Below are 15206 nucleotides of genomic sequence, written 5' to 3'. Positions count from 1 at the left end.
CCTCCGTCACGGCGCGCAGTGATCAACATGTGTCGTCTGTCGGCCACACAAAAGCAAACGGCCTGACCTGCATAGAGGATGCGCACAGCTGTGCGCCGCGTAATTATATTGATTCCTTCAGTCATAATGGATTACCGTAAATCCCCGGAAAAACTCAAGCCTCGCTCTCACACACAATGCCTGACCACTCCCGAAAACCTATAAAAGCTATAATATATTCAAGCCAATGTTTATAATGATAATAAGAGATCCAATATGACGTTTTCCGAAATCAATTGATGCCGTTTTTTCCACTCTATTTAAAATACCCACTGCAGTATGATCTTGTATAACACATGTACGCTTTTGCTGACAATGTGTACCAGGCTTTCACAATAGTTCGGAATTATTTATGCGGATGTGGTAAATAATAGATTGTGGCAGTGGCCTACCGTTGATAATATCTCCCAGAGGTAACCCTTTTAGCCTGACCATGGATGACATTAGGCTGCGTGTCTGACAAAATCGACCCTATCCAATTAAAGGCGCGAGAGTGAGGATTGAACTTTCGCCGCTGTAGGGGTAGGGGCGAGCATGATTTCTTTTGGTAAATGAACGTATTTCTTAGGAAAAAGATTAAAAATCAAACTGAAAAAATATAGAGTTTGGAAATTACAATACAGGTAAATGTAATTTGATAGAATTTCTGACAGCTTCTCAAATGAGGATCATGGATAGGTGTGTATATATACAAATAGCATATGTCACTTTAATATCATCATATCAAGATATATTTAGATAAGTAAACAGTTATATTCTGCATGTTCTAAAAGACAATGCATATTTTTTTCTAGTTTGTATTGTCAGCGCCATAAAGACCTAGTAAAATTTCCCTGTGGAGTCACCAGCTGTCATCCTTGTTTCTGGACGCCTTGACAGCGGTGTGTTAAGGAATTATCTGTCTTGTAGGCCTCTGCAGGTGCCCGCGTTAGACCGCGTACACACGGTGATAACACGAGAGCTGCCAGGTGGTGGATGGGCCGTGTGGTCAATACGATTTGGCTGCTCGCTCCTCTTAGTCCTATACAGAGAATAGACACGCATTAAGGACTACATGTGTGCATGTAACCTCATACATTGTTATCATAAATATTGTATGTATACATGCAGACAATTGCTGTAATTTACACATTATAAGTGAACAAAGTAAATTGAAGCCTATATCAGTAAAGCCACATAAACGCTTACTCAAACATTTAGACTATGACGATATTGTATGTTTACATAATCTACGGATTGATATAAGCCCACACAAGGCCATACACGCGCACATTATTATAGCAAGAAGCACCGCCATGTCGTAGGTTATGCCTAATTCTGATAGGTATATGTATGCATGTATTTTGGGGATTTTACATCTCATTTATTGAGCAATTTTTCACTTATTCGACGACGAGGAGTCACAAGGTGTATACATATACACGTGCTGTGTCTTCTTGTGCCAGGGCGAGTCCATGCCGCCAAGGTGCTGCCGCCACTGAAGTATTATGCCGCAGACATCAGACATGACACCCCACCCAGTCACATTATACTGAAACCGGGTCAACCAGTCGTTTTTCCTCACTCTGACCTCTCAGTGCTGCGCCACCAACAAGTACTATTTTTATTGTCTTTGGTACGTTGATAGGATACTGTTTGTTATACACTGATTCCCCTGATAAAGGCTGGAGCGGGATCAATGAGTAAGTTGCCCGACTATCGAAGCACGCGAGATGTGGGTTCAATTCCGGCTACGGGTAGGGAATTTGTATATTCTCCCGCTCGCGTAAGGCCTTTGTGACATTTAGCGCTCGACGGTGCTGACAGGAGTGCGCAGTGTTACGGTAGAATACCACGTGTAAGTCTGTATGTGGCATGTGGAAAAGTTGTACGTCAATAACTTGATAAAAGTCGGTGATTTACTCTGGGCTTTCCAGTTTCCTTCACCATTAAACCATTAAACACTGTCCACAAAAGTAGTTTAATTTATTTCTTTAGAATTTTTCCGACAGAGTAAAATACTTTCAAACCATCGGATTCTACAGAGGTCTGGCTTATTTGTTTACTTTGCCTTGTGTTTTGCGTCATCCTCAAGTATATTATGGTGGGAGGAAACCTAACAGACCCCGGGGGATACCCTGGGAGGAAACCGATCAGAACCCGGGGGATACCTGCTACCACGCGCAGTTTGCCGCAGACCTTCCCACGCTACAGAGGTCTGTTGAAATCTAGTAATATGCGAGCATGAAGTGGAAAAACCTGATGTGACGTCACTGGTACAAGTTAGTGTGGTCAGAGTAGGCACCCGCTGAATCCAGAGTTCCAAATGTAATTCTTAAAAAATAAGTCGAACTACTTTCCTCGTTAGTGTTCAAGGGTCTTTCATCTGATATTTACTTCTTGTTAACGTTTTCTTTACACTTGACAAACGGTCAGGATAATTTTTCATTTATATAACTGGTCAAACATGTACCGTATAAAGTCTTGTAGATTCCAATCGTCATATTCGGCTATGTAAAACATTATTCTCGTCCCATGTGATTGGAACCTGGTCGTCGAGGTCCCGGATTCGAATCCACCTTTCGCTGCTTCGCCTCTGGATTATGGGTGGAGGAAACCGAAGAGTCTGATATAAAGAAATCAACCTTCGCCAGGTACATAACAATCACCCTGACCTCAGTTGGCGAACGGTCTGATAATCCCAGCGAGGCCCTTGTCACATAGCAGATTTAAGCTATATACATCAGTCAGTCTGGTTCCCGTCAGCATCAGCTGGTTCTATTTTCTATAGGCCTATTCCTTCACAAGCCAGTGAAGGCAGGACCACCAGTTTATGCACGGATGGCTTGGGGTTTTCCTTCTCCACCTGATTGTCTCTCCGTACCGCCCTGTCTCTCTGTCAGCATTAGTCAGATGATTCCACTAAAGATGCTAATATAATCGTTGGTTCAAACATCCGTGTAAGTCAGCTGGTCAGCCGTAAAGGTGACATTTCAAGCATAGTCGCAATATCCCATCCCTGTTAACACTATATATGTAGAAACCCAAGGAGAGGATCGTGCTTTCAGGCTCATGTCACTCCAAACATTTACCAATAAAATAATCACATCAGTATGTAACAAACACATGTATGTAAAGCCAATGGTAGTTTTTTGCTAATACATCGTTGGCTCACTGGTGTGAAGCGCTGGCGCAATTTAGTCCACGAGGACACAGACACGACTCGGACAGATTTGGTTTAATTTGCCTTGATTATTTAATGCCATGCTCAAGAATGTTTCACTTAAATATATGAGGGTGGTCAGCATTATGAGTGGAGAAAAGTGGAGTGCCAGATATAAACCACCGATCCTTGGCAAGATACTAACGACCTCATACATGCGACGTACATCACATATGTTGGCGGAAGGCAACTGGCCTTCAACTAACTTAGCATGGAGGCCTGTTAAGGCCATTATTGTGAATCGTATTCTCGTTTCATCGTTCTACATCAGTATACATAAAACAAGATAAAACATCGTGTAGTTTCAAAAGTGAAGGTACATACACTCGTACATACACAAAGCAACAACAAAACCAATAGCGCTGTCCCCACAACTGTCCCAAACAGTAGGAGAAGCATGGTATTGGGAAGCGGCCCACGACCGACCCCTTCCAGCCCCCACCCTCCCTGTTGGCTGGAACCCCCTACACACAAACCAAGTGAGTGAGAGATGGAACGATACTGCGAATTAAGCGATGAAACGACAGTACGAAGCGATGGAACGATACTGGTAAGCGACGAAACGATGCCAGCATGATTTTACGAAAGAACGACGATGGCTTCCACCGGCTTCCATACTTCAGACTAGTCTAACGGCCACACGGGCACCTTCGACACATTATTGTCACCAATGCCCACACAGACAGTGAGAGCGGTCCCAGATGGAACATACACACTTCCGTGTTAGACCAGTTGTCCGACGGCAGTATGGGCTGGCTATTTAAGGCCTATACACAGGTACCATGGTGTAATCCAGCACGAGGAATCCTTTCATGTATATGTAATTGGTTATTTGTCACTTTTCATGTTACAGAACCTTCTTCTGTGAAGATAAATTCGTCTGACGTGCAATATCCTGGTTTCACGGAATTTCTTTGATTGAAAAGAATTGGGAAAATGAAGGCACTCAGACGGCTTCAGTTCCAAGAAGTGTCTATATACCCTAAACATCAAAATGCACGCCACCTGAAATGATATGATATCAGATGTGTGGATTAGATTCTGTGCTTCGAATGAAGTGGTTGTCGACGGCCTGTAATATCTCTCAATAAACACATTTAGTTGCTCAACTCTTTTCTATGTTCACAAATCCATCCTTTCTGGACGCCATCGGCTTGTATTAGATACACTAACCGGTATATAATGCATTCACTGTATAGCCTACTGATATCATTCAAGCCGCGAAAACAACACCAAAGATTGACTAGAACCTTGGGTAGGATCGAGACGTCTTGACAATTATAAATTACAAACCGACATGGCAATCTCTTTCTGACAGAGACTCGGTCTGTTCGGATATCTTTTCCATTTACATGTATATCGGAGACGTCTATTTATACACCCCTCATTATTCAGTAATAGGGTTGATTAGAATGCCAGTAAAGGCTACCTAAACCATTCTTTTTTACTCGAGTGTCATTTGTCCTCCTTTATAGCCACAAGACATATTCAAAACTTGTGCACTTGTGCACTTGTGAACCTGTGATCTCGTGCATCCGTCTAACTGCTTGACCACTGCAGCTAACTCGGATCTCCCCCAACCATCTAACACATCGGCCCCCGCAGTATGCTGGAGTTCCATTCATCCATCTATCCAGCCATCCAACCCCTCGACCATTGTACTGAACACACGGTTCCACCTCATCGGCCTTAATGCTCGACCACTGCAGCGGATTCTGTTCTCCCGCATCCGTTTCACCGCTCGGTCATACCAAAGCCCGGTTCTGGTCATATCAAAGTTAAAAAATGATACTCGCTCCGCGCTCCACACTGAGAGGTTAGAGCAAGGACATAGGACGAGTTGACCCGGTGTCAGTGTGCGACTGGTGTCTTCGCATGATACTTCAGTAGCGGGATTGACTCACCCTGACATAAGAATCAAGACCCAGTGTATGTACACCCACCTAATGACTCCTCATCGTCATATGACTGAACAATTGTTAAATACGACGTAAAACCCCAAACATACATACAAACTTACAACAGTAAACTCGGGTAACCTGCATTCTTCTTAACTCTCGACCATTGCTGTGGACTCGTCTCTCCAGCATCCGTCTATCCGTTCGGCCACTGCTGTGGACTCGGGTCCCCCGCATCCGTCTGACCGCTCGTCCACGGTAAAGAACTCGTGTTTCCTACACCATTTGTAACAGTTGCATAGTTATTCTCAAATGTCAGACATAGTGCATATGTGGTACATTTCAGGTATGCAGGCCTTCTTTTAAATTTGTTGCTGTTTTATTACTTCTTACTATATGGTGCTGAGATTTCCACGAAAGGTGTTTAATATCCATTTCATAATTTATGCGAAGTCTTACGCGTGTTTTTTTTTTAAAAATAACTGTATATTTAAGAGGGCTTTCATTTTTTTCTGACCAATGCAATTGCCTATGCCATAATATCCTGGACATCAACAAAGCAATCAGAGCATTCTGGAATCTATTGGCTGCCATTAGAACGAAAATAGTCTGGAAACTTTCGGAAAGCGGATGAAACTGACATGCATTATTTTGTACTACTGGCCGACTTGAGTGCTATTTACCCACATAGATCTTAAGGGTAACCGTCTGAACATCTAAGAAAGATTAAAGCGCTGGTTTGCTACGACCATCAAGTTCTTGGCCAGTGAGGTATTCAAATCCTGCTCTCGATGTTTGGACTGCGACTGTAAGTCAGGAAGCTTGTCAAGTACAATGTACATGGCGAAGTACGGTTGTTTACTCCGGTTTCCTTCACCGTGAACCTGACCGCCCTAAAATAAGTGATAATATCTTGAGCGTCACGCCCACCAGGTAAATAAATAAAGTAACATGAAGAACTAGGCTAAACTGGATTCCTTATATTTGATTCGTGTTTACGCCGCGCCGCAGTGCTCAAGAATAACTTGGCGGTCAGGTTCATGATTGGAAGAATCCGGAGAAAATCAATAGCATTCGATTGGTGAGTGACGAAGTTCTTGAAAAATTCTCAAGCGAGAGCAGAATTTCAGCCTGCGACCTCAATGGTTCTAGGCGATTTTTGGCATAGTGTATGGCCATTGACCTTTTTGTCAACCGAGGTACCCACCCCTAACTAAACTGACCAGACGTGTCGTGATTTTAATTAACTTAATGTGAAAATAGAAAAAAATATTTGTTCAAGATCCAGGACATGGCGTCATCTTTGCTGTACGAGTCGATCGTCGTCATCCGATTATTTCCACATACCTCGTTTGAAATTGATAGATAATTCATTAACATCCAAAACTGAATCAAAGAATCCTGTATCCAGATTTAAATGCCATCAGATGCTAAGCAGGGTATTGGTATTCAAGTATTCAAACATTTCGACGAAATGACGAACTAACAGTCCTCGATTAAATTTAGTCTCTACCGTGAAAAATTATCTGCCTTTCTAGACTGGGTATACTGTACAAGACATTGAAAGTTTCAAAAAGAACCCACAGGGTTTCCATGCATCCGTAAAAGATGTTTCCAAGGACTTTCCAGGACCTTACATCCAGTGGTTTCCATCTTCAACATAATGCAATATGATATTCAACAATAAATTCAATTTAAATGAATGCTTGGGGTTTAACGTCATACTTAACAATTTTGGAGTTTTTAGGTTTGTGTACATACACCGTGTCTTCTTGTGGCAGAGCGAGTCCTTGTCGCCGAACTGCGGCCGCCACTGAAGTAACATGACGAAGACACCAGACATGACACCTCACACAGTCACATTATACTGGCACCGGGCCGATCTGTCCGGTTTCCTTGCTCTAACATCTCAGTGTTGAGCGTCAAGCGAGGCAACAAGAAGTACTACCTTAAAAGTCTTTGGTATGATCCGACCCGGGTTTGATCCTGGGTCTCCCGATCTTGAGGCAGGTGCTCTTAACCATTAGACCACCGAAGCAATCTTTTAGATGAAAAATACATATTTCTGTAGAGGGAATGTAGAGCCATATTGGAGCTATACTACAATAGGCTGTAAATGTAGGAGCAATGAAAAAGTCTTGACTATGGCCTTAAACAATGATCAAATACATGTAGTAACAATGATCAAATACATGTAGCAACAATGTCACACAAGGCCAATTTTGACCAAATAAAAAATTTGAAATGTTAAAATTAGGCACGTGACAAGCCGTATGTTAAGACAAAGTTATTTCAAACTGTACCTCCAGAGCCTTAAGCTCAGCTGAATAAAAATGTTTTTGACTCAACTATGACTGAACTGAAAACTTTTACTTCTCTCTCATCTGACTGGAGTGGGGGTGGGGGGGGGGGGGGTGTATTAAGCATCACTAAATTAACACAATCAACAACAACATCGTCATAGGCTATTTCATTCATTTATTATTATTTTTTTTTTTTTGAGTGATTCTGATCATATTGCAAACCACTGGAATCATTTCAAGCCAAACAAAACATAAGAATGTGGGAAATAAATATTCAGATTTGGTTGACTTCTTTTCCTGTAAACTAATTATCTGATAACTGTAGCACATTACGCGGTTGTTCACCAGGTCTCTTCATAGGGCTGAGAGGGTCATCTTCATCCAAACAAGATATACATGTACTATATCATCATCATCATCACCAAAACCAGCAGTACAAATCTCATTAATAGCCATTCATATATGTATAAAAAGTATTATAATTTAATCATTCATCAATCTGAATATATACATCTTTACATTTATATACATACAAGACTGAAAATCCAGTCTAAAAAGACAGTCTCAAGCTGTCAACTTCCACAAAATAACAACAACAACGTACTATAAAATGAGCACGATTACAGATGAAGCCAAAATAATGGTTTCACGTTTCATAGGTCTTGGTGACCATTTAGTATAAAGGCATTCAAAATGACCCTTTTAGTGAGCTGCTTGGCAATCATTATACATCCATCAGCATAAAAGCAATATGTATCAAAAATACCTTCAGAATTCTGGTTTAATTCTAAAGTAGTAGATAGTGCAGACTAATCCCCTCTTTTCCCGTGTAAGTATATTATCCATTCTTGACTTGCATAATCATATATTGTAAAAAAACGACTAAGCAGAAACACATGTTGTATAAATTTTTTTTTCATTCTTGTCTTCATTGCACACCACCGACTGAATTCAAGCAATAGTTCATACAGCGAAAAGGTTGTAATTTGACAATGAATTTTTCAATGGTACATATAAAATTCAGTGACCAATTAAAATGAAGCTAACATACACAACAATAAAGAACTGTGAAATGTCATAGCACATCCCAAAAGTAACCGTCAGAGTAACAACAAAAATCAGTTTTAAATGCAGAAGTTGTACCAGTGCATACTACACAGAATTTCCCATGTATAGATGAATGAATGTCTGGCATTAAGCATTGACTGTCATCCCACTTCTGACACCAGATTGAGATGTTATAATACTGTGGTCCAGGCTCACATATGATTTTATATGTCTTCATTCTTCCCTGGTGGTCTGGTTGTGATTGTCCAAGTCAAATACAAACACTCCTTATCATCAGTCGACAGTATACCTGTAGTCAGTAACAGTTATTTCTCATTCCACTCATACTAGCGCACAAGTTCAAAAGTCACTCATCACAAAATACATGTCCCCATACATCCTCATTGACACCATGGTGCCCTGCTCCTGACACTCACTGCTATGTCCTCCTGCTTCCCCACTAACATTCATTTTTTTATCCTCATACATCCTCAATGAGACCATGTGCTTCTGTTCTGATGCTCGCTGCTATGTCTTCCTACTTCCTCACTGTCACCATGCGCTCCTGTCATGAAACTGACTGCTAAGCTCACTGCCACTGATCTTCACCTCACCCTCATTACACATACATGTCTTCCTCCTCACTGGCACTTCGTCTGAGCAGCAATCTGAGGTGTTGTGATGACTGACTGAGCCTCTTTCTATACTCTTCCTCCTCCTCTCTGTCCTCAATATTTTCCCTAACCCCATTTTCAAAACATTCCCTACTGGTGGTTCTAGGCACGTATCCTTCCCTGAGCAACATCCTCAGCCGTTGCCTCGGAAACTTCCCTAGCTAAGATAGAATTTGCGGCACCAGCTGCTGAATTCTGTGATGGGACCAGACTTTGCGTTCACTGTCTTCCTGAGGAACAGGACTTAGCTGGAACCTTTCTTGTCTCTCCTTCCCCCTCTGTAGCCCACCTGGACTTCTCCCTTCATCCGGTACCAGCCTGCCAGCAGACGATGCTCTCCTCGGATCAGGAGGTCCAGACCACTCCACGGGACGTGGGAATGTCAGCCTGGCTATAGCTTTGCCTTAACAAGCGAGGCACCATTGAGGCCGCAGGGGTCTGCCTTAGTGTCACTGTGGCCTCGGGTTCAGGGTATAAAATGGCTGCTGCATGATGGGAAGGCCTGGGGTTTGACCTCCTCACATGGTTAGACTCCTCCTGATGTGGGAGAGACCCTGAATTTCTGTGTCGACCATGTTTCCTGTGAGCCTTGGGTCCCCCTGTGTCTGCCGGTGGTGTGAGGTTGTGACACAGGCGGGGCACGAGGCGAATTAGCAGCCTCCGCAGACGTGGATCTGCATGACTGTTCACCTACATGCTCTACAGCTGCTCCGACCTCCGTCACATCCACAGAGGTCTGGACTGACATGCTACTTTGATGGGGTGTGTCCTTGTGCCCATCATTAGTCACACTGATCTGAGGCGAGGCCGTGTCTTTAGGTTTGTTCCGCTGTTGCAGTGTGCTTCCGTACACTGCCTCGACGGGGGCTCTGAGAGGCTGACGCCCCAGGGAATGGTTGTGCTCCAGACTATTTGTGCCACTAGAGGGTGTATTGCTGTTTCTACGCAGGACGATGTGAAGGTCACCGGGCTGTTGACCAGGAGGTCTCTGTCCCCCAGTCGGTCTATCTGTGTCTCCGTGTGTGTCTCGTCTCTCACGGCCACTACGAGAGTCTCGAGCAGTCAGCTGCCTGTTGGGGTCATTCTCAATCGGGTAACTTGGAGAATCTCCATTTTCCTCATTAGTCGCCCCTATTACATCCGTATATGGAGGTGGGGACATCAACCCTGTTACAATGTCTGGCTGTGACCACATGAATGCCTGAAACATACACAGTAAGAGCATAGCTGAGCTGAATGAGAGCTTTAATATATCCTTCTGATACTACTGTATTTGACAGAAAATTATGTATAGGACTACATTAAAAGTAAACTACCGGGCAAAGCCCAGGTGAAACCCACAACCATATTACTAAGTAATATTCTCTAATTGTTATTCATGTACTTTTCATTAAATGTTTGGAAGCATTTTTACTTAATTAAGATTTTAGAGTAAATGTTTATGGCAAATACAGAAAATTTGCAGATTTGAGAGATAATCTTATGCATGAAGATTGCTGGACAGTTTGAACCTCGAGGTTGCGTAGCCTTTACCCACGGGCAGTTTTACTCTACCACACAGTTTCTAAAATCTATAATGCGCTGTTTTAAAACAGAACGCACAAATGAACAACTTTGGAAACATCTTTATTCACTACAAAATCAGTGTAACTGACCATGTTGTAGTATCCCAGGTTTGAGGGTGTACCAATGGCTTCCTCGTAGGTAGGGGGAGCATCCTCATATTCTTGTTGTATTGTAACCCGAATCTGACTTCGCCGTGTTCGTCCTGAGAAACAGAAAAACATAAATGTGATCCCAAATGTCGACTGGATACTTACATGAAGCATCATAAATGCGGCATGTGTGGTGAACATGTAAGATATATACATGTATGTATTTTATAGACTGGATAGAATTTAGAATACCTGACCAATGTGTTTCACCTCATGTTGTTTATTTCTTTATTTGACTGTTACTTAACACTGTACATTGGTGAAGGTAAAGTGATCTCCAATGACTGAAGGATGGTGCAAAAGTCCCCACGAGCAGGAAGCAACAAATTCCCTGTCCATGGTCAGGTTTGAACCCAAACTTCCTGTGCCCCGAGGATTGTGCCAAATTGGCAAATCTGATAGAGAGGAATCATTAAGTTTAAGATTATTTAGCCACGTTTTGTCCCGTTTAGTCAAATATTCCAGCATGACTTACTTCCCCTGGCCATGCGGCCACTGACAGAGGGCACCTGGGAATTGCGAGTTGGCTGGCGACGCTGTAACTGCTGACAACGGCGCAGAAAGACGACGAAAAGACAGATGACGATGACAAGAATCATGGCGACCACAATAGGGATGATGATGCTGATACTAAGGGAGAATGGGCTGCCGCTTTGAGAGCCCCAGTCAGGTGAGGCTGTGGACAAAGATTTTTATACAGCCAGAAGATTAAAAAATCGAGTCATATTCTCAAATAAAAACCTTTATATAGAAACACGTCTCTGCAAGTTTAACATGATCAAAATTCATTATATTCACTTCTATGTAGCCTTCAGGGTCAAAAATACTACTTCAATTTAATAGGCCACATCAATTAAAATTTTTGTCTTCTAGGCAGAATGAGCCTTTTTCCAAAGCCATAAAATCCAAAATAAAACTGAAAAATCATCATATTCATGGGAAATGTGGACTGTTCCTAACAACTGTCCCCAACAACTGTCTCATGTATGGAGTCCATTTTCTGTTCCTTGATTTCACCAGAGTTCTCCACCAGGACTACTAGCCCTTGACCAGTGAGCTAATAATATGTATATGACTGTATGGTTTACCATGATTTTTAAACATTTTTATGCTGCATACTTTATTTCAATACTGTACGGTCCTTTGAATCAAGTGCTATGCTTTTCTACACGTTTTGCCTATTTGTTTTTCATCTTCCAGATCTGAATATCACGATAAGTGATAAACAGTGTTGAATGCTGCTGAAAACATTTACTTATGAAACATGTAGTGTTAGTGCACACTCTTCACTCTGAATGGTAACGTCAGCTTACATGGACATGAAGATTCATCTGAGTTGTCCCCGCAGTGGTCAGCCCCGTCACAGGACAGTGACCGGTCAATACACCGCTTATTACCACAGGTAAACATCCCATAGGTACACTGGTCAACACCCGCTGGAACAGAGAAGGTGTTGATAACACGGTTATACAGGTAGAAATTAAACACCAAGGTGTAATTAAAACAGAAATGACAGACAGGACACAAGTGGGAGAACAGCGAGTTTGTTCATCACTATTAAAAATCTACAAAAAAACACAGTTACATGCATGCTACTGACAGCTGCTGGGCTGATTTCACACACATTCATAGCATGTCAAGTACATGAATGTCCACAAATACCACAGCAACCAGTCATGGCAGCACTGTCTATACAACTTGGTCATCATGATGAAACTGAATCTTTATCTACAATATCCAGTTACACACTCAGGTTTCCTCAAATAAATGCATTGAATGACATGGTGTTAGATTTACATCAGTGCACAAAACTACAAGTATAAGAAAAAGCAACATATTTATTTTACACACCACATATACTTTCTCTTGGAATATTTAAAGAAATGTTGGCAGGATAAAGGTAAACAAATATAACAAGTCAGGCATTTTATTATGATGCTGTGATATTGTTAATGGCACCAGGTTTACACTCTTTGTATATAGCAATGGATGTTTTTGGACACTTTGCGCAAATAGAGCACTCTCACTCTTGAATTTCAGTGTTGCTACAAAGAAATTTTGCAATATCAACTTACATGTATGTAATGGGTTAATATTAATTTGCCACAATAGAATGTGGCATTAAATTCATACAGGTAAACACATTATCCTAAGGCACCTCTTTTGGAGTCTGAATTAATTTATTTGATTATTAAATTGTAGTTTTACATATTTGTCAGCAAAGGCCCTTCAACAATTTTACAATTATGGCGTTCAACATTCCGTGCAGAATATTGGTTATCTCTGTTAATGCTCGGGACACACTCGGGTACACAACTGTGAACGACGCATAACTCACCGGGTAGAGAATCATATGAAGCATACGCCATTCTGAATTTATCGTCCTGGAAAAAACTGCCAGTTAGGCGAACGTAAAATCCAACCTCGGACTTGAAACCGGTTTTAGCAACATCAGTGTTTTCCGGCGGAAAACTTCGCACAAATTTTGCATCTGATGACAACCCATCATGCAACTGAAACTTATTAGGAACTGCCCATTCTGAAATTATAATAAACAACAGATGAGATACATGTGTACATGCATTATTACTGTATCACATGTATGTTTCTACTGAAATCATATTTGATTTATTTGACTGATGTTTTATGCCGTACTAAAGAATATCTCACTTATATACTGGCAGCCAGCATTATGGTGGGAGGAAACCGGCCAGCACCCGGGAATAAACCCACAACCATCCTCAGGTTGCTAAGAGACCTTCCTATGTACCTGTACATAATGCAATCATATGTAATGCAAACAAAAAAGGCTCCCGATTCATTTTCCACAATTACTGTTCATGCAACAAAATATGTCAGGATCAAAAATATAACATAAGCATTTCTATTATTTATACATGCATTTCTTTATATTGGTAAAATTACTCGAGCAAAATGATTCAATGCTTCTCATAGGATTTACCCTTTCACCATTTTTGGACCACTAAATCTGAGATGAACTCACAGTCCTTAACATATATACTGGACACTGAGGTTTGTTAAACAAAGGTCTGCTCTTTCACCAAGGCAAACTTGGTAGTGAGTATGAGTTATAAACACGGACTACAGTACTGAACACAAAATATACACAAATGCAACAGAATAAGAAAACTAACTACCTGATGGCAGCACCTACAGTCTACAGTGCCCTGAATGACTGACCTGATCCTCTGTACACCGTGGAGTCCAGTAGCTTCAGGTAGAGCTTTTCAAACTCTGGCTGGCGTTTGATCACCCACACACAGTCGTATGGAACAGGGCGGTAAGTGACGTCAGGGCCCAAAAACTGCAGCACACCACCACTACTGTCTAGCTTATAGCCTCCACAATCTGTCAGGTGAGAAAGACAGGTGAGTGTAATTAACTCAGCTGAGGGGGCACACCTGTCCGGGAGGGGAGGCTTTAGGTGAGCAGCTGGTAAACCGACACTGGTAACTGTGGCTGAAAACCATGCTGAATACCAGCATCTGGCTCTAAGACTCGTTTATATCAGGAACATCAGGTGTCGGCTATTTCTTTTTTCAATGAAAACGAGGAAGACAGCCACAAGGTTATGACTCGTAATCTACCAGGATATGAAAATTCTCCAACAAGTGAAATACAGACAGTGCACACATTACCTAAAATAAACCAGGCACAATAAATTTATATTAAGTGTACATGCAGCTGTTGGATTTATAATTAAAACAACAATGGGTGATTCTGTCACCTTACATGGGATGAATCATGTTCCATGCGGATGAACAAGGGTCTGCTAGCAGAGGATTCAAAACTACAAGCCCTAATACGTCTTCTGAAGTTTAAACGACAATAGGCTGGATGTGTCCGTGTTGAGAGACCAGCTGTTAAGCTGCGAGCCTGTATAGCGGTCATGTAGCGAGAACAGGAAGGGAAGGATTACATGAGCTAATCTTACTACCCAACCATCTACAGATCGCTGCTGCCAAACAGGAAATTTTGTCAAAACCACAAATATGCTGCTATTTTAAACGACTGAAAAGATCAACAAAAAGCATTAACACATTCTGTTTTCCTGACAATGTATGTAATTTAACCTGGTTTCTGAAAGGTTTACACCTCACAGATTAACATCCCTCGATGGGGTTTACACCTGACAGACAAACATCACACAAGGGGTATGGTACATGTGTCTATCTTTTTATTTGGTTTATGTTAATACATGTGTGCCAACATATTCACATTTTTGTACTTTCTTGCCAACTGCAATGCTGAATATTTGGAGCTATTCAGTGTAGAAACTTCTACACTGTAGTTCTAAACAACTGCTT

The 15206-nt window shown here is 41.7% G+C and overlaps 1 protein-coding gene across 8 annotated transcripts in view; it reads right to left on the bottom strand.

The window, feature by feature from the left end:
- Positions 1-7606: 7606 nt before the first annotated feature.
- LOC135474875 (uncharacterized) overlaps positions 7607-15206 on the bottom strand; it is a 41212-nt gene continuing 33612 nt past the window's right edge. For all 8 annotated transcript variants that reach the window (XM_064754515.1, XM_064754520.1, XM_064754514.1 and 5 more), the window contains 6 exons: positions 14080-14247; positions 13217-13417; positions 12192-12314; positions 11354-11554; positions 10819-10931; positions 7607-10364 (listed from right to left, as the gene is read on the bottom strand). In XM_064754515.1, the coding sequence (XP_064610585.1) occupies positions 9690-10364; positions 10819-10931; positions 11354-11554; positions 12192-12314; positions 13217-13417; positions 14080-14247 (1481 nt within the window). In that variant the 3' untranslated portion in view covers positions 7607-9689. The remainder of the gene's footprint in view (positions 10365-10818; positions 10932-11353; positions 11555-12191; positions 12315-13216; positions 13418-14079; positions 14248-15206) is intronic.

The sequence above is a fragment of the Liolophura sinensis genome, chromosome 9 (genome assembly GCF_032854445.1).
Source record: "Liolophura sinensis isolate JHLJ2023 chromosome 9, CUHK_Ljap_v2, whole genome shotgun sequence".
NCBI classification, from domain to species: domain Eukaryota; kingdom Metazoa; phylum Mollusca; class Polyplacophora; order Chitonida; family Chitonidae; genus Liolophura; species Liolophura sinensis.
The sequence above is the reverse complement of the archived record's forward strand: the minus strand, read 5'-3'. Positions and strand labels throughout refer to the sequence as shown.